The 24,189-nt window shown below is 33.9% G+C and overlaps 2 protein-coding genes across 3 annotated transcripts; both read left to right on the top strand.

Annotated features, from left to right (window-relative positions):
- Nucleotides 1-5,775: 5,775 nt before the first annotated feature.
- LOC131622991 (silicon efflux transporter LSI3) lies at nucleotides 5,776-8,490 on the top strand. Of its 2 annotated transcripts, XM_058893996.1 has the most exons (4): nucleotides 5,776-5,865; nucleotides 6,332-7,504; nucleotides 7,599-7,788; nucleotides 8,029-8,490. In XM_058893996.1, the coding sequence occupies exons 2-4, from the start codon at nucleotides 6,356-6,358 to the stop codon at nucleotides 8,289-8,291; spliced, it is 1,602 nt and encodes a 533-aa protein (XP_058749979.1). In that variant the 5' UTR covers nucleotides 5,776-5,865; nucleotides 6,332-6,355; the 3' UTR covers nucleotides 8,292-8,490. The 2 variants fall into 2 exon arrangements, with proteins under 2 accessions (XP_058749979.1, XP_058749978.1); XM_058893995.1 differs by lacking the exon at nucleotides 5,776-5,865 and having other exon boundaries at nucleotides 6,212-7,504.
- A 14,225-nt stretch (nucleotides 8,491-22,715) lies between these two features.
- LOC131623077 (uncharacterized) lies at nucleotides 22,716-23,549 on the top strand. Its single transcript, XM_058894103.1, has one exon. The coding sequence runs from the start codon at nucleotides 22,716-22,718 to the stop codon at nucleotides 23,547-23,549; it is 834 nt and encodes a 277-aa protein (XP_058750086.1).
- The last annotated feature ends 640 nt before the right edge of the window (nucleotides 23,550-24,189 follow it).

The following is a 24,189-nucleotide window of genomic DNA, read 5'->3' on the forward strand; positions in this document are numbered from 1 at the left end:
GGCTTTGAGCAGAAGAAAATCATCCATGGAAGATATGGCACAAAGGTTAGTGTTGTTTGCAGTGCGAGACATTTGGGCTTTAATGCTTGCAATATAGCTAATTACAGTATGAGTTTTGTTCATAAATCTCACGTCATTCCTATTTCCCAACATTCCAAATTCCATTTATGATGTAAACTATGCCGGAGGTGATGACTAAGGAGCATTGAGGAGAACGACTGTTAATCTTCCATAAATCCTCTAAGCTTGCCGGAGGGTATTTATCATTTATATTCATGCAGAACCAAAACCAAAGGTTCCTTGTAAAGTTGCAGGAGAAGCAAATGTGCTCCATGTTTCAGAATTGGATTTGCAGATAGCAAACTGAGGATATGTTACACCCTCTGCACATGAGTTGGTCATCAATAGGGAGTTTCCCAAGCATTAATTTCCAGGCACTCATAGTTTTTGAAGGGGGTATGTCCTTGTTCCAAATCTGTTTTGTCCAAGGCAGCAAGTTTGAAGTAGTTGATTTGATTATATAAGCCTCTTTCAGACAAAGAGTTCCTAAAGTATCACGGGCCAGATTAACTGATCAACAACATTACTATTAGAAAAATAGACCTAAATAATTCTAACTGACATGAATGGAAACAAGTTGTGGCAATTATGGAGAAAGATCCATTGACTAGACTATTTAAGAAGTAAACAGCTTTACTATAAATGTTGATGCCTTAGGGATTCAAGATATTCCAAACTTGCTTCAAGATGAAGATGTTGCTTGCACCAATTATTTAACTAAACATTCTTATAAAAAAACTTAAGCATTTTCTAATTAAAAGATCTTTTAGAGTGACTTGTGTTATGTAGATTATATGGCTTCTATTAGTTGATCTAAGTTATTCTCACCATTAATTATAATTATAAGTCAATCATATGTTAAAATCCACAAAATATTTATATTTAAGAACGGAGAGTAACTATTACTTCCTCTGTTTTTTAGTTTTTTAATATAAGTCATTTTGAAGAAAAAAAAAGTATTTAAATATAAGTCGCTTTACAATTGCAATAAATAATTAATACTATTTTTCCTATTATATTTTTAAATATTTATTATTCTCTCTCCTTTCAATTATATAAATTTATCTTCCATATGTCATTAATAAAGGATAATTTTGTAAAAAGCTTCGTAATTTCTTATTTTCATACAATAAATTATTAATTTTTTTTAATTTGTGTGAAAAATCTAAAACGACTTATAATAAAAAACGGAGAGAGTATTATTTTTATAAAATAAAATATATTTGTCTTTTTCCATGATTCCAATTATTAAAGCCTAAAGTTGCCGTTTATGATTTTAGATAATGTTATTATAACCTACGGCTCACATTTATAACAGATTATCATGTTTCACCATGTGACTATGAGGTGTCTTTGGCTCTTTGTAATTAGGGGTTAATAAAACAAAAACATATTCACATGTATTCCGAGATAAATTTTTCCATGGAAATAAGTTGGATAATTTAATAGGCAACCGCCACTAAAATGAATAGATATTTAAATTATCCAAGTCAATGATACTCTTATATCTATGAATATTTATATCCCTTGGTAAATTAGTAAAATTTTAAAATAGTTTATCACTTAAATGAAAAATTCCTAACAAAAAAATATATTCTAGCTTCATATTTTTTATTAGTTAGACCTTTTGAAAAATTCATGTGTTGCATGTTTAAGATAAATATTGTTACTTGAATTAAATGGATAACAATAATATTTATTTTTATTTTAACAAATATATTTATTTTTACTTTTATCCCCTATTTATATTATTTTAAATTTGGGTTAAATAAGTTTTTGGTCCCTCTAAATATAGCGGTTTTCAACTTTAGTCCCTCAAAATATTTTCTTCAAAGAATGGTCCTCCTAAAATTTTTAATTTTAACTTTTGTTCCCTCCTGCAATTTAGCGACGGTTTTTTTAATTTAGTGACAGTTTTAGTGACGGTTTTAGCGACGATTTTTAATTTAGCGACGAAATTAGCGACCATTTTAGCTACGATTTTGCCATGAGGGACCAAAAGTTAAAATTTAAATTTTTAGGAGGACCATTCTTTGAAGAAAATATTTAGAAGGACTAAAGTTGAAAACCGCTATATTTAGAAGGACCAAAAACATATTTAACCCTTTAAATTTTTGATCTTCCATTTATAAATTTCAGTTTTTTAGTCTCCAAATTTTGTATTTTTGGTAATTTTTAGTCCCCCACCAAAATTGCATATGTGGCATATTTTAATGTTGACTTGTTTCAAAGACCTTGTTGCCACGTAATATAAATATTTTATGTAATTATTTTCAATTAAAAACATTTTCTAAAAATCTTAAAGTTCTAAAAATTAATTGCTGAAAACGTTTTATAATTATCTTGTACCCTAATTTCTCTTGTTCGTTCTCCGTCCCTCAACTTCATTCAATCAAACCCAGATGCTTTAACCCAAAGTCTCTCAACCTAACGTCTCAACCTTAAGTCCCTCAAACCCAAAAACGTTGTTTGAACTCTCATCTTTCAATCGAAGAACCGAGAAACCTTTTTCGAAGTTCAAGATGCAAGGAACGACAACGACATGAGCGACATTCTACCCATTCCGCTTTCATCGAAGAACAAAGAAGATCTCAGATTTTGTGTGAGGTATGTCATTATTCACTTTCTCCTCGTGTGATTTTATCTTGTTATCTGGTTCTTTTAGACAATACACTGATTGTAAACATTGTTATTTAGACTATGTCAGAGTCAATGCATTAAGCTGAGAATTCATCATATGAGAAAGTTAGTAGAGCATCATGTTAGATGGTATGTTGATGGATTAGTGTCTAAAATGGATTAGGTGTGGGATACAAATTACATGTCATATATGCAGTTTGAAAAATTGAAACTAAATGAGGGATATAGGAATATCAAGTGCACGTGGTATTGGAACCACAAGTATAGCTTTAGTCGTGGTCTGAGACCCCTTAACTATGATGGTGATGTTCTTAAGTTAGTTGAGGATTTAAAAGGATTTGAAGTGGTGGATGTTTATGTTGAGCACTCAGTAAAAGTGATAGATAAGTCAGAGATAGTACGTGATTATGAGGAGGATGACGGTCCAAATTATGTTGAGGATGAGGTTGATACGGATGTTGAAGTTGCAAATGATAATGATATGGATGAGAATGAAGTTGCAAGTGATCATGATATAAATGAGAATGAAGCTGACAGAGAAGATGTTGAGATTGAGACTGAACATGTTGATGTTGGAATAAAAGATGATGATGAAGAAGATGAAGACTATATTGCTGGCAGTGAGTTAGGTAGTTTTTTTGAGGAGGAATTTCAGTTCAGTGATCATGCTGACAATGATGAAAATGTGGATTTGGATTTGACAACTGTCATACAATATGATGAGGATCATGATAAGGCTCTACATTCTGATGAGGATGATGATTCTGATGTGCTGCAACCACCTAATGAGAGTGGCGAGTCATCAAAGTTTGAGCTTGGTATGGTGTTTAGCAACAAAGAAATGGTGAAGGATGTTGTAAAGGACTATGCTATGAAGAAGAACAAAAATGTTGTCATAAATAAAAATGAGGCAAAGAGAATGGTGATTAAATGTATGGAAGGATGCAATTTTCACATGAGAGTTAGCAAGAGGGTAGTGAATCAATATTGGAAAGTGGTTAGTTTAATTGATGAACGCAACTGTTCTAGAACTCCATGTGGTGGACAAAAAGAAGATTGCAAAAGGTAGACACAAAAAGAAACCAAATAGTGGACAAAAGAAGATTGCAAATGGTGGACAAAAGAAGAAACCAAAGACATATGAAGTTGAGTTTGGAAACTCATCACAAGCACCACTAGTTACCCAACCATCTCAACAGTAGTGCTTATAAGTTTCTTTTGTTTAGGTTGTCGTTTTGATCAAGTACTATATGTACCTTTTTGTTAAGTTGGTTAAGTTTGGTATTTTGTAAAAGTTGTAATGAAACTAGTCCTTTTGTGTATTTGGTTAAGTTTGGTATTTGGTTAAGTTTGTTAAGTTTGGTATTTGGTTAAGTTTTTTAAGTTGTAACTTTTGAAGTACCTTTTGTGTTAACCAGTAAGGAACAAGTACTATTGTTAACTTGTAATGTTGTTATGGTACTATGCTTAATGAACAAGTATTATGGTTAATTTGTGTTATTTTTATTTTGGTACATTTTGCCATGAAAGTATTATACTATCATTATATAGGTCTGTATTGAATTATATAGGTCTGTAAGTTATACTATCATGATTGTTAACAATTATATGTAACTTATACTCTCATGTAAGTTAACAATGATCTGTAATGAGTTAACAATGGTCTAGTCTGTAATGAAAATGTATTGGTATGGTCTGGTACATATATTGTATACTGGTATGTAACAATGGTCTGGTATGTAATATATATTGTAATTAACATATATTGGTTTGTAATGAACATATAATGAACATAAACAAACTCATATGCTCATTGATAAACAAACTGATATCCTTATTGATAAACAAACAGATACATTTGAAACATTTGACAACATTACATTGAATAAATTGATACAAATCTTAAACCCTAAACACTGAAGAACATTTGTCATCCTACTTCATTACAAACCCTACCACTAGTGTTACTACTAACACAACAATCAAAACAATTGAAAACTTCAAATACTTGATCTTCTTATTCAAATTTTGGATCTTCTTATTCAATTCATCTTCTTGGAACTTCCCTGCATTGATTTTGAGCTTTGCAATATTCAGTCTATAGTTCAATGTTGAAATCTTGTGTTTTGCTCTACGGCCCATCTCTTCATCATACCAAACAAAATGATTGCATCGCTTGTACCCCCGAATCTGTAGAGATTTACATATAGAATTTACAACAATTCTCAATGATAACAGATGAAAATTATAGATTGAATTTACAGATGGAATTTATAGCTTAAAACCTTGTACATCCCACACCCGTAAAAACGGTGTCCTAGGTTAGCATCAGTCCATGAAGTCATTAACGGTGCATCGAGACCACATCTACATTTGCCATGGACGGAGGGAGATTTTGTTCGACTAATTTCTTCAGAATACCTAGACATGATAGAACGAAGATGACAAACAAAGCTGAAGAATGAAGATGATAGAATGAAGTTGATGAAGGGAGTTGGAGGGCGGAGAAGATCTTTGCAGTTTTGGGTTTTGAGGGACGAAGTTGATAAAGGGAGCTGGAGAACGAAGAAGAGGAATTAGGGTAGGAGATAATTATAGATTTTCAGCAATTAATTTTTAGAAATTTAAGATTTTCAAAAAATGTTTTTAATTAAAAATAATGAGAAAAAGGGATATGCACTGACATTGTAAAATATTTTTACACTGTCAACCAATCACAAACAACCATGTATCCAATTAAAACACAATTTTAATTTAAAAAACTAATATAACATGACAGATGTAAGGATTTTCATTGGTTGCATGTGTAAAGATAGTTTACATTGTCAGTGCAATTTTGAAACATGCCAGCATTAAAATATGCCACATATGCAATTTTGGTGGGGGACTAAAAAGTTGCCAAAAAATAGTAAATTTAAGGACTAAAAAGCTAAATTTTGTAAATGGAGGATCAAAAGTTTAAAATAATGTAAATAGGGAGGGTCAAAACTGCATTTAAACCTACTATAAATTATTTGTTAATATTTATAAAGTAAGAGTTATTTAAAAAAATATTTTTATCTCTCAATATTATATCTTTTGTATTGTTTGTATAGCAAAAAGATGGGGAAATAAACATGAACTTACAAGGTAGATCTCATCCAAAACTAGATTTTTCTTTCCAAGGTGTGTGGTACACGCTTTATGCTCTTTTTCTTTTCAATTTCCCATAGATAAAATATTATTCAAGATATTATCTTTGCAAATATTTTTCACAATCAAGTTTACTGTATTATAAAATTGAAATAAAACACTATATGTCTTTCTTTCTTTTTTTCTGTTTCTAAAAAATAATACCATTGATTCAGCTGAATATAGTATTTTCCATTTCTGGTTTTATGAGTTGGTTTGATTCTCTTAGAGGATTGTAGAGACTGAATTTTCTTGAAAATATAGTGATTGAACTTTTCTTTGCAAATTTATTTGTAGTTAAGAAAATTTCAAATGTTGACTTTCTGTAAAATCTTATAAACATATATTGTTCATCTTTTTCATAATTAGTCTTTGTTGATATCAATTATTCACAATATAGCAATCTTAAAAAGTTATATTTTCATGCATATTTTCTAACCGTTTTTTTGTGTGATTTCAGAGTTTTTGATAACTGAATCAAAAAATGGCACTAGCACCAATCCCAAAAGTTGTTCTAGGCTCAATAGCCTTTGCAATTTTCTGGATATTAGCAGTTTTTCCAGCAGTTCCTTTTCTACCAATTGGTAGAACAGCAGGTTCCCTTCTAGGTGCAATGCTTATGGTAATCTTCAGAGTCATAACTCCAGACGAAGCGTACGCCGCGATCGATCTTCCGATTCTCGGCCTTCTTTTCGGCACAATGGTTGTCAGTGTTTATCTTGAAAGAGCAGACATGTTCAAATACATAGGAAAATTACTCTCTTGGAAAAGTAAAGGTCCAAAGGATTTACTTTGTAGAATCTGTTTGATTTCGGCTTTTTCGAGTGCACTCTTCACAAATGATACTTCATGTGTTGTTCTGACTGAATTTGTATTGAAAATTGCTAAACAGCATAATTTGCCACCACAGCCTTTCTTGCTTGCTCTTGCTTCTAGTGCTAACATTGGTTCTTCGGCTACGCCGATCGGGAACCCTCAGAATCTTGTTATAGCGGTTGAGAGTAAGATTTCTTTTGGGAAGTTTTTGTCTGGTGTTCTTCCGGCTATGCTTATAGGAGTGGTTGTGAATGCGGTGATTCTTATCGCGATGAATTGGAAATTGTTATCGGTTCGTAAAGATGTTGAGGATCCTATTGCTGAAGTTGCTGCTGAAGAAGAGGTTAATTCTCATCAGTTTTCGCCTGCTACAATGTCGCATTATTCATCATCACAAAATTCTCAAGAGTTGAATGGTGGTTACTTAGCCGAATCTTCTATTCAGAATCTACGAAACCGAGTTATTTCTAGTGAGAGTGAAATTCATAGGGTAATCGATTCTGCTCGAAACTCAAATGCATCAAAGGAAGGGACTGTTAATGATTTGACATCTCTAACAAAGGAAGAAACTAGTCCTTCGAAAACTGTTGTCGAAATCGATAGAACAACGGAAGGACGTGTTTTGGTGGCTTCGGAAGGAAAGGACTATTTAAGCGCCGAGTGGAAACGTATAATGTGGAAATCTTGTGTTTATATGATCACATTAGGAATGTTGATTGCAATGCTTCTTGGTTTGAATATGTCTTGGACTGCGATTACGGCTGCGTTAGCTTTGGTTGTTCTTGATTTCAAAGATGCTAGGCCGAGTTTAGAGAAGGTACTAAAAATCTATAACCACTCGGCTACTATTATTCCCGTGCGAGTTGAAGATCGAACAAATCTCTTAGAGTTTTTTCTGTTTGTTGATACAGGTTTCATATTCGCTTTTGATTTTCTTCTGTGGAATGTTTATCACAGTAGATGGATTCAACAAAACTGGAATTCCAAGTGCTTTATGGGAGTTGATGGAGCCTTATTCGCAAGTCGATCGTTCTAGTGGAATAGCGATACTTGCTCTAGTTATACTTGTCCTATCAAATTTGGCTTCAAATGTACCAACTGGTAAGTGGATAATTATAGAAGCTTTCTATAAAACACTGCACACAGACACGGCACCAACACATTGATAACGTTAATAATGTTAAAAACTGAATAAATTGAACATAATCACAAGTGATGGTATCCGACACAGAGACCAGACTCACTCAGCTTTGTTCAGAGATGTTGGTGCTACAGAGGTAGCTTTAGTTCTTTTTGATGTGATGTGTCATTTACCAAGCATGTGTTTATTTTTTTGTCTAGTTCTGTTGCTTGGAGCAAGAGTTGCAGCCTCAGCTGCAGCAATTTCACCAGAAGATGAGAAAAGGGCATGGCTCATATTAGCTTGGGTCAGCACCGTAGCAGGGAACCTGTCACTATTGGGATCAGCTGCAAACTTGATTGTATGCGAACAAGCTCGGCGAGCTCCGAACATTTCGTACACATTAACCTTTTGGAGCCATCTCAAATTTGGCCTACCTTCAACTCTTATAGTCACTGCTATTGGTTTGACACTCATTAGATGATAAGAATTTGTTGAATTTCAAAAGGGTCCTTATGTTGAAATTTACATACAAGAAAAATGGGTTTCTTGATATACAAGTTAAGGGGTATAAGAGAAAATGTATACATGTAAATGAGTAGTGAATTTTCTGTGTTTATAGCATTTGTGTCAAATAAGTAAATGTTTGTGATGATTCTGAGTGCCAAAACTTATTTGGATCATATTATAATCATCCATGTAATACATTTTAGATTTATTTTCTCCTAAAACATTAGTTATATTCAATATTTTACAATATTGCCTAAAAACAACTTTTGATTCTATATTAACTTTACAAATTCTATATTTTCATCTTTCAATCACAACTCTTCACCACTCTCACCAATATCTATTAAAGATCTACAAACTCAATTAAATGTTAAACTAAAGGAAAAAAAATTTGTTGTGCTGGTAGGTAAGCAATCTTTTGTGCAATTTTTTTCCGCGCTTTTGAATCGAATGTAAGTGCGGGCCATAAATGTTTAATGCGGGATTTTTAACACATCTGCCCACACCCAACACACCTGAACTTTGTGCATAGATATAATTAGCGGACGATTTAATAGAATTTTTTTAATAAAAGGTGTTCCATGAGATCTTAAATCAAATGTTTTATGATATCTTGAAAATTTAAGTTCCAATTAAATAGATAGTTTGTATAAATAAAGAAAGAATTTAAAAAGATCATCCAATTAGATAAAAACTAATTAAATATAAAATAAACAAATTCAAAATAAATCAAATTCAATATATTGTTTACAAAACCCTCTCAAGTTAGTTGCAAGTAAATTAACATATCTGCCAGCTGATAAATAGAAGGAATGTAAGTTGTAGTTATTCATCAACTATCTAAATTTCCTTAAATGAAATTTAGATTAGTTTCATGATGTTTCTTTCCCCGTCATATTGAATAGGATTATGTGCAATACTAATGATCGATTTTTTGTCACAAAAAGATCCATGGGACCTTCACAGTGTATATTCAAATCTTCTAAGACTTGTTTCACCCGTAATAATTCACAAATCCTTAGTGTCATTGCTCCAAATTATGCTTCAACACTTGATCGATCTACTACACTTAGCGTTTTGCTTCTCCAAGTAACAATATCTACACACAAGAAAGTATAATAACCAAAAGTAGATGTTTGATCGCTTACTAAACCTATAAAATTAGAATATGTGTGTGCCTCCATAGTTAGACTTTTCGCCTCTTTTAAACAAAATATTTATTTCTCGAGTGACTTTGAAATATTGTAGAATTTTCTCAACATCTTGCAAATGTCTTTTCCTTGGGTCATGCATGAATCGACTCACCACACTAACTACATAGTCCAAATATTGTCTAGTGTGTGTCAAGTAAATCCACTTTCTCACTAATCTTTGATATCGTATCTTGTTAACTTTTACACTTTCCTCTTCATAACGTATTTTTCGATTCGATATGAACACTTGTAAGTTTCTATCCAATCTTGCCTATTTCGTGCAAAAGATCAAGTACATATTTTCTCTAAGAGATAAAAAAACTCTTTAATTAGTAGGCTATCTCATTCCCAAGAAATACTTGAGTTGACAAACTTTTATCTCTAACTTTGCTAATAATTTCTCCTTAAGTAATTGTCATTAAGTTAAATCATCTTCTGTAATAATAATATCATCAACATAAACAAAAGGTACAATTAATTTTCCTCCTCGTGAATGTTTGAAGAAAAAGTGTGATCTTGTTAGCTATTTTTATAATCCAAGAAAATCATTGGCTATTTTTAATCGACACAACTTGTTGACTATGATATCATAACCGAGTGGAATCTCCATATATACCTACTCTTATAAGTAAAGATGCAAGAATGCATTTTTAACATCAAACTATTGTAGTTGCCAACGAATTATAATAACATCCAAATAATATTCCTCTTTGCCATTAGATCAAATGTCTTCTCATAATCAATGTCATATGTTTGACTATATCCTTTTGCCATTGGAGAAAATTCTCCTCATAATCAATGACATACATCAGACTATATTTATCGCCACTACTCTAGCCTTGTAGCAATCAAGGGAGCCATATGACTTGTGTTTTACTATATAGATCAATCTGCATCCAATTAGATTTATGTCTTCTAGATTTTTTTTAAAAATCTCAAGGGAGCCATATGACTTGTGTTATCATGAAGAGTTATCTCAAGCATCATTAAAATAATATTCAAGGTTCCAATGAAGTGCTAAAGAAAAGATAATATGGTAAGGAACCAAAAGCTTCAAAACTGTGTAAGAGAGGAGGTGTGAAAGCTCGTCGAGTTTGTGTCGAGTGATTAATGTTAGTAAAGTTATAAGACTAAATTTTAGATTTACTACAGAAAATCGCACACGCACTCTAAACCCTTTGAAAAGCCTCTCTTCTATTTTGAAAACCAGAAGAAAATATTTTTTTGCCTAACTAATTGGCTAAAAAATAAAAAATTCTTTATGAAGGCTTTTTTACATTCTATAATCGATTATTCCATAGGTATAATTGATTATTACCTTTTGTAACACCTCTTAATCAATTATTAGGGTTAGTAGTCTATTAAGAAACAAATCTATTGAAATATTTCATTTTAGACTTTATAATAGATTATGTATATTCATAATCGATTATCCGATTTTAAAAGCCCATGCAGTATTTCCATATTTGAGCCACCTTTTGTCCTATAAATAAAGTGTTCCTTTCTCATTTCTAACGCACCAGAAAATGTATTTTACATACCTTTCTATGACTTTCTTCTGTCTCTCCCTCTCTATCTCTCTATCTCTCTCTCTCTCTCTTCTCACACACACACTCTCCCCCCCCCCCCTCTCTCCCTCTTATTTTCTTACATTTTCATTAATATTTTTGGGAGTGAAATCTTTATATCTATGAGACAGTCTGGTTTAATTTAGGGGCAAAATTGCAAATTCTCATTGGGAGAAATTTTGTTTTGGTTGTGAGCTAAACTAAGTTAAAAATATCTTGTGTGTTTGTGGAGTTAAACCAAGTAAAAACATAAATTTCATTGGAGAGGTCTCTGTAGTTAAAACTCTCATCCAGTTTGTGAGCTTAACATGTTGCTATCACCTATCAGTTAGTTGGAGAGGTGCACGTAGGTAAAACTCTCAATCGGTTCATGGACTTAGGTTGCTCTTAAAAGATCTCAGGTGGTGGTGGAGGTCTCCTTAGTTAAGACTTCAGTTGGTTAGGAAGTTAGTCATTGAAAAACTATGATCATTATATAAAGAGGTTCATGGGTGAATCATGTCAAAAGCTCACATCATAGTGGAAACTCTCAATAAGGAATTCTTATGGGGAAAAGTTGTAGGCCACATCTTTAGACAAAACCTATATAATTTGGGTGATTTTCTCTCATCCCTCAACACTTTACTCTCTAGTCATTTATTTTTGTTGTAATACTTTTTTTTCTTATTTCTGCTGTTTTTACTCTGTTTGTTTTACAAAATCTTTTTAAACTTTATTTTTGAAAAGATTTTATTTTGAAAATGGATTTTCAAACCTGCACAACCACATAATTCCCCCTTCTTGTGTTTGGAGTTTCATATACAACAAGTGGCATCAAAGCCTAACTCCTATTTAAAGACTAATTGTTCCAGGAGGAAGATGATGATTACCAACACTTATTCTCTTAACAAGAGTCTTTTCATGGATACACCTCCCCTGTTTAATGGTGATCCATTTGATATATGAAAATCAATATTTGAAGTTTTTTTTATCAAAGCTAATGATTTTGAAATGTGGGATGTTTTATCAATGGTCTGTTTATTCCTACCTTCTCCTTTAATGATGAGCTAGTAAATAAACTCGATGTAGATTGGACCGAACATGATTTGAGAAAAGTCGAACTAAAGTCGAACTTTTTTAATTCTTTACGTTCCAATGAATTTGATTATTTATTTACTTGTAAGTCTGCCAAGGAAGTGTGGGACACTGTTGAAATGATTTATAGAGTTTATCCAAGTATCAAACAAGAGGGAATTAACACATAAACCTAGGAAGTTGAAATACCAAATGAATATGAGAATCATTCGAATGGATTGTAGTCAACCATTGGAATACTTTGAGGATTTATTAGACGTTGTGTGTTTAACAACTTTCTGAAGATTAAGATTTGGAATAAAAAATATAATCAAAATCTCTATTCAAAAGATAGAAGTGTGTTTAATGAGTGTAAGGAAAAATACATAAGGAAATAGATAATAAAGAAACTCAATGAATTGAACAAACTTTTGAAAGATGCAGGAATTAACCCCTGTGGTGTCCTTCGAAAGGACATTCTCAATAGATGAACGACCGTCTGAAGAATCTTTAGATTATGAAGCTACATTCACAAAAAATTATTAAACAATCTCATGGATAATAACTTGCAAAAGAAATTCGTTTAGCCAAGCGATGTTGAAGAAGCTTCATCTAGTATAATATTCGAAGAAGCTTCAACAAGAAGAATTTGTGTAAATAAATATAAAAGAAAATCATCAAGAAGAGTCCTTGATGAAACTACCATCAGAAGAATATGTGAAGAATCAACTTCTGGAAGAATCTTCAAAGATCCCCCATATCAAGTCTTTTTTGAAGAAAAGGTGCCAACAAATGATTAAGCAATGGAGGAAACCTTGAGAGATCCTGATAGATATTCATGTAGAGATGTCTTCAAAGACATACCTTATGATACATCAGAAGACTCTTATGTAGCACCATGTCAAAAATAAGTATCTAGTAAAGAAGATCATGTGAGTCTCAAAGCTTCAAAGGAGAAGACTATAAGGTTACTCCTTTATTTCATAATCAATTGTTTTTGCTCAGTGTTAATCGCGATAAAGAAAATGAGAAGTTAGAGAAGAACATTATTGATATAAAGGATTATGTATAATTCTGGGAATATAGAAATAGGATTCCTTATGAATTAATTGTTAGCATAAGAATTGAATCCTTAAAATTGGCTGAATGTGACTCTTGTGATTCATTTAAAATTGGTGTAGCTAATATGCATGAAAACTCAGAGAAATTCACTAAGTGGAAAGATAAGCTTCATTTATTTCTTTCCAGAAAGAAAGCTTCTTTAGATAAAACTGGCGTATGTATAAACCAGTTAGATCATATAATAAGAATAATTTCAATTGACCTATCCTTAAATGCGAGTTTTATAATAATCTTGGCCCTCTTAAGCCATTTTTCTTTTCTAAATTAAGAGAATCGAAAGGGAATTCCTACATACCTCTTAAACTACTAACACACCATAACTATAAAAGAATTGGTTACCAAAGGTGAAAAACTAGTTCTATTTTATAGGAATTTCTTTGCAGCTTTGAAGGTGCTTATTGTAAATTTGATAAAGTTGTGAAAATCATGTGTATACTTTAAGTATACAAGGGAAGCTTATTGTTATTGATAATATTTGATCACAAAGCTATGAGAATTGATGGTGATGCTCAAGAGTCATAGTTTTAGTTGACATTAATGGCAGTATCCATCAACATGTTTGATCAAGAAGTAGATCATGCTTGATGAAGTTGATGGTATCCATTAAACTATGTTTTATCAATGTACTTATTAACATAGATCGAAATGTTTATTAGTCATGTAAGACCTAGTTTCCTTGTGGCATTGATGGTAATGCTTAGCAATCATGGTGATCTTATGAAGTTTGGAAACTAAGGATCATTGGTGATTATATCTCTCTAGATGATGTTTATCTAATTTCCATATCAAGTGATCAATGGAAATGTACTTTAGACGGTTAGTTGTCGTTGCCTCTCGAGGGGGAGTTTTCTCAAGTTGTATTGAGGTAGCACAATGAATTGAGGTGGAAAATCAGAAAACTTAATCGACTCTCTAAAAAGTGGTTTATTAAATCTTTAGTAATTTAAAATTATTTTTAATAACCTTTCGATTGAGTTTAAAGCATTTCTTAAGCAACGAGGTGCAATATGAAAGCAAAGAAGGTTCCAAAAGTAGTATGTCAAGGCCCAACATCAATCCAAGGCCAAAAAGGAGCAAAAGAAGCTGAAAACACATGTATACATGATTATACCTAAGGCATAATTGATTAGGGAAATTAAAATTTCAAAATTCAAAATTTTGCACCATATAACAACAACAATGTGATAAATATCTGATTTTAAGAATTAGAGCCTTTGGAATATGAATTTATGCCTAAGTTTACTAAGTTTAGATGAATTAAAAAGTGAAGTGTAACTACTTTTTATAATGCTTAGAAAACTTAAAATGTCAAGTGGTGGTTGTTGACTTCGTGTAAGAGAAGGTAGGGAAAAGTGGAGACCAATCCAAGCCCATTTTCCAACCGTTTGAAAAATACAAAGGAAGGCAAACGCCATCCCCTTGTGGCTAACTCCGCCTTCCTAAAATGGGAAAGACTTGATATTTTGATTGTTAGTGAGTGGGCCACGTCATTCTTCTTATGGATTTATCCATAGCGAATGCCATGTTAAACGCCTTCAGTGCAAATTCTCCCTTTTCTCTATTTTCCATCCAATTTGCTTTGTTTCTTCGTGCAAGCCTCTTATATGGCCAAATACCTGAAAAGAAGACAAAACACCAACATAACAATAGAAATAAAAACAAAACAACTATAAAGCATGTGTAAGTCGAGTGAAATATGTGATGCGTTTCAGTGTTATCAGTATTAAAGTCTAAGATAATGTAGCAAGGAACCTGAAGTGTTAGATTTGTGACAGAAAGAAAGTGTGAAAGCTCATAGTTTTTGTGTCGAGTGATCGATTTCTGTAAAGGTTTAACATTAGCTCTTGAATTTACTAAGGTAAATCACACACACACACACACTGTTGCATGATCTAAAATCCTCTCTTATTTTATTAAATCAACCTGAAAATGTTTTTGTGCCTAGCCAATGGATTAGAGACTCATTCTAATGATTAGAAGAGTTTTTAACATGGAATAATTGATTGGCCCAGTAGGGATAATCAACTGTCACCTTTGTAACCCTAATAATCAATTATTAGGTCTCTTAATTGATTAGTGGAGGTGCCCTTTGAAACCTTTCTTTTTGTATAATATAATCGATTATCCCTATGGCATAATCAATTATTGACATTAAAAAGCCCACGAAACCTTTCCATATTTGATCCAACTTTTTTCTTATAAATAAAACGTTTTCCCTCATTTTATTTTACACCATAAAGCATATTATAAAGGGTTAAATAAGTTTTTAGTCCCTGTAAATATGGCACTTTTGTGTTTTAGTCCCTACAAAATTTTTCTTCGAACTTTGGTACCAGTAATATTTTCCGTCCCCATTATGAGTCCCTCCCGTTAGATTCCACTAACGGAGGGTGACGTGTAACGCATACGTGGATTTTATTTCTTTCTGATTCGCCAGCGTGGAAATGATAAGGGTAAACTCACTTAAACAAAAACTCACCCACAGATTAACCATTTCGTTTTCACTCAAGCTCTCCTCTTTTCAACTGCAAACCCTAGATAAATCTTCTCTCTTCCAACATCGTGGTCCCAACATCCCAGTCAAGAAGCATCTTTGTGGTCCTAAAACGAAACACCTTGTGGTCCCAAAACGAAGCCTAGTGGAGCTGATTCGTTCGTTCGACTTTGTGTGGACCAGGTATGTGAATGGTTCATCTTTCTTCGACTTTTTGCTATTTTCTAATGATAGTGGTTGTTAAACAAACATTAACTACTATAGGACAAAGATTTTGATTATTATGTCGTATCTGTTGAGTACAACATATGTACTTTATCTGTCGTTTTTTTTGCCCTAATTAGAAATTGAATTAAGTATTCTGTTGCCCTAACAGGAAATGTCTAAGTTTAAAGTAATTTTCTACACAAGGGGCAAGTTTGTAAAAGACCCTGAACTGAAATATGATGGTGGGGAAATGTATGCTTTTAGTGGTCAAGATGTTGACTATTGGTCTTTCTTTGAGGCCTGTGATTTAGTGAAGAGTGTTGACCCTGAGTTTGATTTTAAGATGGTTAAGATATGGTGGAAACATGAAAAAGGATCGTTTGAAGCTGATTTAAAACCATTCAGAGATGATGGAGATTCTGCTGAGTTGGCTGCTTATGCTATTGGTCATGAAACTGAAGTTGAGATATATTGTGAGCCAAAACCAGATGAAGGAGAGCTGACTTTTATGGACTCTGTTAGGAAAAAAGGGAAGGGTAAGTCTTATGCATCAGAGAAGGAACCATTAGCTGAATGTAGTGGAGATTCAAGTGATGAGAGTATCAAGGATGTACATTTTGATGACAGTGAGGAAGAAAGGATGAATGGGTTTGAAGATCACTTTGAGGAAGTAGTTGGTGTAGGTAAAACTAGTGAAATTAGGAGTCCACCTGTTACAAACAATGTTGTCCCTAACGAACCAGACAATAACATATTTATTACAGATGAGATGGGCAAGGCACATGTAATTGAGGAGGAATACATGACAGATGAATTGGACAGTGGAGCTGATGATGAAAGTGGTGATGATAGACCATGTGTTATAAGGTTCAATGCAGAAGAATCTTTCACTAAAGATTTTGTTTTTAAAGTTGGAATGGAATTTCGTTCACTTAGGCAGTTTAAAGATGCTATACTAGAGCACAATGTTCTTAATGGGAGGGAAGTTAAGTTTGAAAAGAATGATGCCAATAGATGTAGGGTTGTATGTAAGGATAAGGAGAAGTGTGACTACACTGTGCTATGTAGTAGAGTCCTAACATCCACTACTTTTAGGATTAAAACCTTGTATTCTAAGCACAAGTGTGGAAGACAATTCTTTAATAGATGTGCTAAAGATGATTGGGTGGCTAAGGTAATTGTGGATGGGTTGAAGAACAACACAAAGATGAAGTTGAATGATGTGGTAGCAGATGTTAAGCTTAGATATGCAACAGAAATCCCAGGTTGTAGGGCATTCAAGGCAAGGCAGATTGCTAGACAGATTGTGGAAGGTAGATTGCTAGACAGATTGTAGGGCATCCAAGAAGAGTGTTGATATGGGTGTTCAAAAACGGCAGAGTGACAGACTTAGGACCCTAAAAACAAAGAATATTGGTGGCCCTGGAAAGAAGCCTGATGACCCTTTGGTCATTAATGAAGATGAAGCAACCTCGGACCAGTCTAATGGTGGGAAGAAGTCAGAAGATTGGGAGGCCATTTGCAAAAGGATGACTCAGTAGGATGACTCAGTGATGTTATGTTGTTTGAAAATTGGGAGACATATTTATGCTGTTTAGTTTGAATGACTCAGTAGGAAGTTTTATGTTTGTAATGTTAGTGAGGCTAGTCCTCTAACTATTTTCATGTTACTGCAATCTTTTTGTGTTTTATGAACATATGTAACAAACCTAATGGTATGTCAATGGTTTTTTGTTCAAATTTTGGAGTCCAATTATAAGTCATTAGTAAGTCACTTATATGACAAGTACTGGTAAAATTTTGTAGTCAAATATAGGTCAAAAAAATGACAAATTACAGGTCACTTTCAAGATCAATTATATGTCACTTGAATGACAAAATATAGACAACTATAGGTCAACTGGTGTAAATAAAAACAGATTATAGGTCAATTGAATGAGACAAATTATATACAACTTAGATTATACAACACTGATACAACATTATTACATATTGGCCATAAAAAAAATCACAAAACAACAACAGATGAAAAAACTGATTCAACAATTATCCAACTCAAATTATACCACACTGATACAACAATTGTCAAACTCAGATTTCATAACAACAACATTACATCCAAAGTGAACATTCCAAACATTGATTCAACAATTACATTTCCATAGAAAATACATATTGACCATTACAGACACAACAATACACCAAGTCTTCATCTTTCCATACACAACATCTGACTTTATCTTCAACTTCAATTTCTTGTTATTCTTCTGTGAAATTTCATACAACTCTCTAATAGTTTCAAGAGAAATTGATACCTCATTCATCTTGCTCTCATGATCTGACATTTCTTGAACACCGGTTCGTTGAGCAATATCATCATCCCATATAAATAAGTTACAAGTTTCATCACCTTGCCAAAATGGACATCTCCAAAACAGGCGCCCTTTGTTAGGTCCATTCTTACAGTAATACGAAGTCATACGAGCATCACACGCACATCTTCTACCTGGACGTGTACTCACACTTGATGAAGATGTTGGCTTCGTTCTCCTTGATGAAGATGACATCGTGATCTTGCGAGCGACGAATTCAATTGAGCGACGAATTCAAATGAAGCAATAGAAGGAAAGGCAAAGAAGGACTTGATTTTGAGACTGTGGAGATGACGAAGGAAGCTGCAGAAGAAAGGCGCAGCCTGTGAAAAGGGGTTGAATGAAATTAGGGCTAAAAATTTTTCACGATCCCCTTTTGTCTTAACACAATTATCCTACGTGTCTCTCCAATAAACACATCTGTAAAAAAAATTCCCACCTCTGGCATGACACGTCACCCTCCGCTAGTGGAATCTAACGGGAGGGACTTATAATGGGGACGGAAAATATTACAGGGACCAAAGTTCGAAGAAAAATTTTGTAGGGACTAAAATTGAAAGTTGGGATATTTATAGGGACCTCATACATATTTAACCCTATTATAAATACCTTTCTTCCAGCCTCTTCCCGTCATATCTCTCTATCTCTTTGTCTCTCTTTATTTTTCTCTCTCTACTCACATTCACTCTCTCTCTCCCCCTCTCTCTCTCTCTCTCTCTCTCTCTCTCTCTCTCCCCCTCTCTCAAAGTTTTGGAGTAACAAAAGCAAGTAATCAAGCCCTAAATCACACAAAGGCCAAAAGGGAGCAAAAGAAGTGGAAAATAACCTAAATAATTGATTGGACCCAGGAGTAATCGATTAAAGCATATTTGAATTTTGAAATTCAAATTTTTGCTTAACATAATTGATTAAACCTAAAGAATAATCGATTATGGTCTCTAAAATTATGTATCGCCTGCAATTAAATCGTGAAGGGATCTCATCTTTATTGTTCTAATCAAATCATTAAAGTCGACACCATCTTTCTAAGTGAATCCCCTTGCACCCAATCTTGCCTTGTATATTTTCGACGTCATTCCTTAGATTCCTTCCTTAACTTTGAAAATCCACTTACAGCTGACTAACCTGGCTCCAACAGGTTTCTTAATCAGTTCCCAAGTGTGGTTATCATGAAGATATTTCATCTCATCACCCATGGACTTCCGCCATCTCATAACTTCCTTATATTCTTTAGGTTCTTCATCTAGAACCTCACTTGCAGAGATTAAGGCATAAGCTATGAGATCTACATACCCAAGTCTCTAAGGTGGTTTGATGACTCTTCTTGGTCTATCTCTTGCCAACAGGTAATCATCGACAGTTTCCTCAACTTCCTCAGCATCCTTAGCATCTTGTGCTTCTACTTCAACTGATATGGGATATGCAATTCAACATAGACATGCTCCACCTCAATAGGAATCTCTTCTTGATCTAGATCTTTTTCAGATATCTCTGCACTTCGACCAATGTCTTTAGTGTTCTTGAAAGCATCTCAGTTTCATTGAAAACTACATCTTGTGATACACCTCCTCTGACCTGGATCTAGGCACCATAGCCTATAAGCTTTGACTCCTTCAGGATATCCTATGAACATGCATCTCAGAGTTCTAGGTTCGACCTTGTCTTGCCTAATGTAAGCATAGGCTACGCAGCCAAATACTTTAAGTTTGTCGAGATCTGGTAGATGTCCCGACCAAACTTCTTCAGGTGTCTTCATATCTAATGCAATCAAAGGACATCTATTTATCATATATGTTGCTGTCGAAACATTCTCTACCTAAAACACCTTCTTTGACCCAGCACTAGCCAATACGCATCTAACTATTTTCAAAATGGTTCGATTAAACCTTTCAGCAAAACTATTTTGTTGGGGAGTACCTGTAGTAGTTCCATGCCTTGCAATCCCAGAGACTGCACAAAAACTATTGGATGCCTAGTTGCGAAATTCAAGGCCATTGTCGGTAATCAGCCTCTTGACCTTTCTGCCAATTAGATTTTTGACCAGAGTCTTCCAACTTTTGAAATTCTCAAAAGTTTCATCCTTAGTCTTCTGGATGAATAACCATAACTTTTTGGAATAATCATCAACTATGGATAAAAATTCATTGCTCCTGAATGTGATGGAAACCTTACAGGCCCCCAAAGATCAGCATGGATGTAATCAAGGGATACATTTGTTCTTTGTTTGCCTTTATTGAACTTCATTCTGCCATATTGTCCTAGTACATAAGGTTCATAAAACTTCAGCTTTTCGACTTTGTCTCCACTAAACAAATTTTGTTTCCCCAATTCGACCAAACCCCTTTTACTGACATGGCCCAATCTTATGTGTTAGATCTCTGTTTTCGAAAAAGGTTTCGTGAATGAAACATTCACATAATCACTTAAAACTACAACCTCAAGGGTATACAAGCCTTGTTTCTTCACGCCTTTCAAGACTTCTTTCGACCCCTTCATTACTCTTAGGATACTTTTCTCTCCTTGAGAAACATATCCTTTCTTCTCGAATTCACCACGAGAAATCAAATTTCTCTTCAAATCAGGTACATACCAAACTTTAGTCAACAACCTTATTGACTCATCATGGAGCTTGAATCTCACATATCCAACACCAGTAATCTTGCAAGCTTTGTTGTTTCCCAGTAATACAGATTCACCATCTTAATCATATAGTTCCTCGAACAAGTCCTTGTTTGGAGTCATGTGCCAAGTGCAACTTGAATCCATAATTCTTTAATTACTTGAGTCACTTCTTGAAACCACAAGAACATCACATGATTCGAAATCATCTTGAACAATGGAAGCGTTTCCATTATCCTTACCTTCATGATCTTTCAAGCGTTCAGGTCACACTTTTCTTGTATGACCATCCTTCTTATAGTGATAACATCGAATACCAGATGCATCACAACTATATGACTTGTGTTGACTTTTACCCTTCTTGTCAAACTTGTCATCTCTCTTTGTGAATTCCGCCTTAACCGACAAGCCTTCACCAGTTGAATATGGCTTATGCTATTTTCATTCGTTCAAATCCTTAAAATACAAGGATGATTGAACTTCTTCAAAGGTCAATCACTCTTTTCCATACAATAAAGTTTCTTTGAAGTGAGCATGTGATCCCGATAAAGTGCACAACAACAACAGGGCTTGATCTTCCTCATCGATCTTGACATCGATATTTTTAAGATCAAGAATCAGCTTGTTAAACATATCCAAATTCTCAGCCAATACTTTGTCTTCACCCATCTTGAATAAATATAAATCTTGCTTCAGGTAGAGTCAATTTACCAACAATTTGGCATGTACAAACTTTCGAGTTTTACTCATAAACCTGAGGTCGTCATCTCCTTCGAGACCTGTCGAAGAACCTTATCACTAAGGCTAAAAAATATGGTGTTATGGGCATTCTCTACCATTATCGTTTTCACCTTCTCCATTAACGTAGTGTCCATGGTTGCAACTCCCTTCAACGCTTCTAAACAACCCTGCTGAACTAGTAGGGCTTTCATCTTCAATCTCCACAGACCAAAATCGTTCACTTCGATGAACTTTTCAATCTCATACTTTGATGGCGAAATATTCTCCATGCTCACCACACCAATTTGTTGTGAAATCGATGCCAAGAACAAAGTATAATAGGTTTCTTTTCTTAGTAAGAAACTCACAGGGGTAGGAAAGAGGGAAGGAAGAAGAACGCAATGAAATTGGTTATAAACTGTTATTCTTTACTTTCTCTTTGAAATAAGATTACAAGTGTTACAGAATAGCAAATAACCTATCTCACCCTAATTAGAATTTGCAGTGTGCAATGATGAGAGACTAGTAAGCTATTTATAATAAAACTAACACACTAAACTAATGGTCTTTTACACACAGACCCATTACACAAGCTAACTTAGGGAACTAACTAACTTAAATAATTGAGCTTAACAAACAGGTCCAGTTTGACATGCTGACAATCCTAGCATTTCGACTACTGCATACTTGAGCATACTTCGACTACATCATTGCAGACCTTCGACTATAACATGTGAACAGACTTTGACGACATGCTAAGATCATGTCGAATTGTCGAACGAAGAAACTACCCTTTGATTATACTGAAGTTCGATCTAATATCTCACACAACATGTATTGTTCGACATGAAACTCTTAACCTTCTATTGATTTATTCTTTGTAGAGAAATAATTTTTTTAAAAAAAACTATATCCTTTATTACTATTTATTTAGAATTGTGAGTACTAATATTCATTAAGAAATGCCTATTGCATGATTCATTAATGAAATGAGTTGGCGTCTTTCATGCTATGTGCTATGTAACTAGTATGTTTTATGTTTGATGCACTATGTTTTGTGACCAGTTTCCATCTCTTTTTCTTTTAGCCGATTCTTCTTGTTCTAAAGTGAGTGACAACGGTTTTTGGATTTCCGGTTCGTGGAATTGGCACATCAACTTTATCGGTTCAATCGATTTGGAGGTCTACGGTGATAGTGTGGAGTCTCTTTTGACGGTGATAGGTGGAAAAAAGCCTTTGGTAGGTGTGGATGATTCTTTTGTTTGGTGGAGGAATTCTTCGGGGTTTTCGGTAAGGGCCGCTTATTCTATGATCTTGGAAGGTAAGCTTCGTGGGTCGAATATTGATGACAACCTTTTGAAGGCTTTGAGTGGGCTTTGGAAGACTAAGATTCCAAGTAAGTTTTTAATCTTTGGTTGGAGGCTTCTTCTTAATAGATTGCCTACTAAAGTAAATTTGGCTAGAAGGAAGATTTTGGTTTATCTGTCGCTTTTGTTGTGTCCGTTTTGCGGTTTGGAGGAGGAGACTTCGGAACATCTTTTTGCTTCTTGCTCGGTATCTCTTCATTGGTGGAACTTGCTTTGTGTTTGGCTCCGCTTTGACGTAGCTTCCTTTTCCGGTAACTTTTTTGCCCGACTTTGTTGTATGGAGTCCTTGTGTAGAAGTAAATTCAAAACTTATACTAGGTGGCTTTTTGGGATGGCTTTTTGTTGGGGGGTTTGGAAGTGTAGAAATGAGGTGATTTTTAATAGTGTTTTAGTGAGTAACTTTGATGTGAATGGGTTGATCAAATTTATCTCTTGGGAATGGTTTCTCACTTCCTATAATGGTAGAGATTCTATTATGTGGGGTGATTGGTGTGACAATCCTAGTCTTTGTTTATGATTGTTTAGTGTTTAATTGTGTAGGTGATAGAGGGCTATAATAATATTTATAGTATTATTTATTAGCATTATTATTAGTATTATTGTTATTATTATTGGGCTCTAATTATATTTGGGCTTTTAGTTTGTTATCCATTATGGATGTTATATAATGTAGTGTCTTTGACACATTTGGGATATCAATCAAAGAAATCAAAGTTATTTTTATCTCTATTTCCTTAGTTTATTTTAATGTCTTTCTCTTTTTATTGTTGAACCCTAAATTGATAGTTTTGGTAGGATAGCTTCCTATCAATTGGTGCTTTCATCATGTACTCAAATCCTCCTATGGATTACCCTTATCTTACACCTTCATCTCATCAATGGAGCATTCCTCCTACCTATCCCACAAACCCCTCTTTCCCAACTCCTACCACACCTTCATTTCCATCTTTTCCATGGGAAATTTTTACACCTTATTATTCCACAAATCCATATGTTACAACTCCATCACCATGTTTATATTTTAATCATGGGTATACACCACCTCCACCTCCACCTAACCCATATTCATATGACTACAATACTTATTATCAACAACTTCAACCAACAAACACCTCTTTTACTCAATATCAATCTCATTCTAAAAATAGAGGAGATTT

The sequence above is a fragment of the Vicia villosa genome, unplaced genomic scaffold, assembly GCF_029867415.1.
Source record: "Vicia villosa cultivar HV-30 ecotype Madison, WI unplaced genomic scaffold, Vvil1.0 ctg.000048F_1_1, whole genome shotgun sequence".
In the NCBI taxonomy this organism is placed as follows: Eukaryota; Viridiplantae; Streptophyta; class Magnoliopsida; order Fabales; family Fabaceae; genus Vicia; species Vicia villosa.

Excerpts from the sequence above, each read along its gene's own strand:
- LOC131622991 (XM_058893996.1), top strand. The coding sequence starts at position 6,356 with ATGGCACTAGCACCAATCCCAAAAGTTGTTCTAGGCTCAATAGCCTTT. Across the intron at positions 7,505-7,598 it reads CTAGGCCGAGTTTAGAGAAG|GTTTCATATTCGCTTTTGAT; the intron begins GTACTAAAAATC and ends TTGTTGATACAG. Across the intron at positions 7,789-8,028 it reads GGCTTCAAATGTACCAACTG|TTCTGTTGCTTGGAGCAAGA; the intron begins GTAAGTGGATAA and ends TTTTTTGTCTAG.
- LOC131623077 (XM_058894103.1), top strand. The coding sequence starts at position 22,716 with ATGTTTTGTGACCAGTTTCCATCTCTTTTTCTTTTAGCCGATTCTTCT.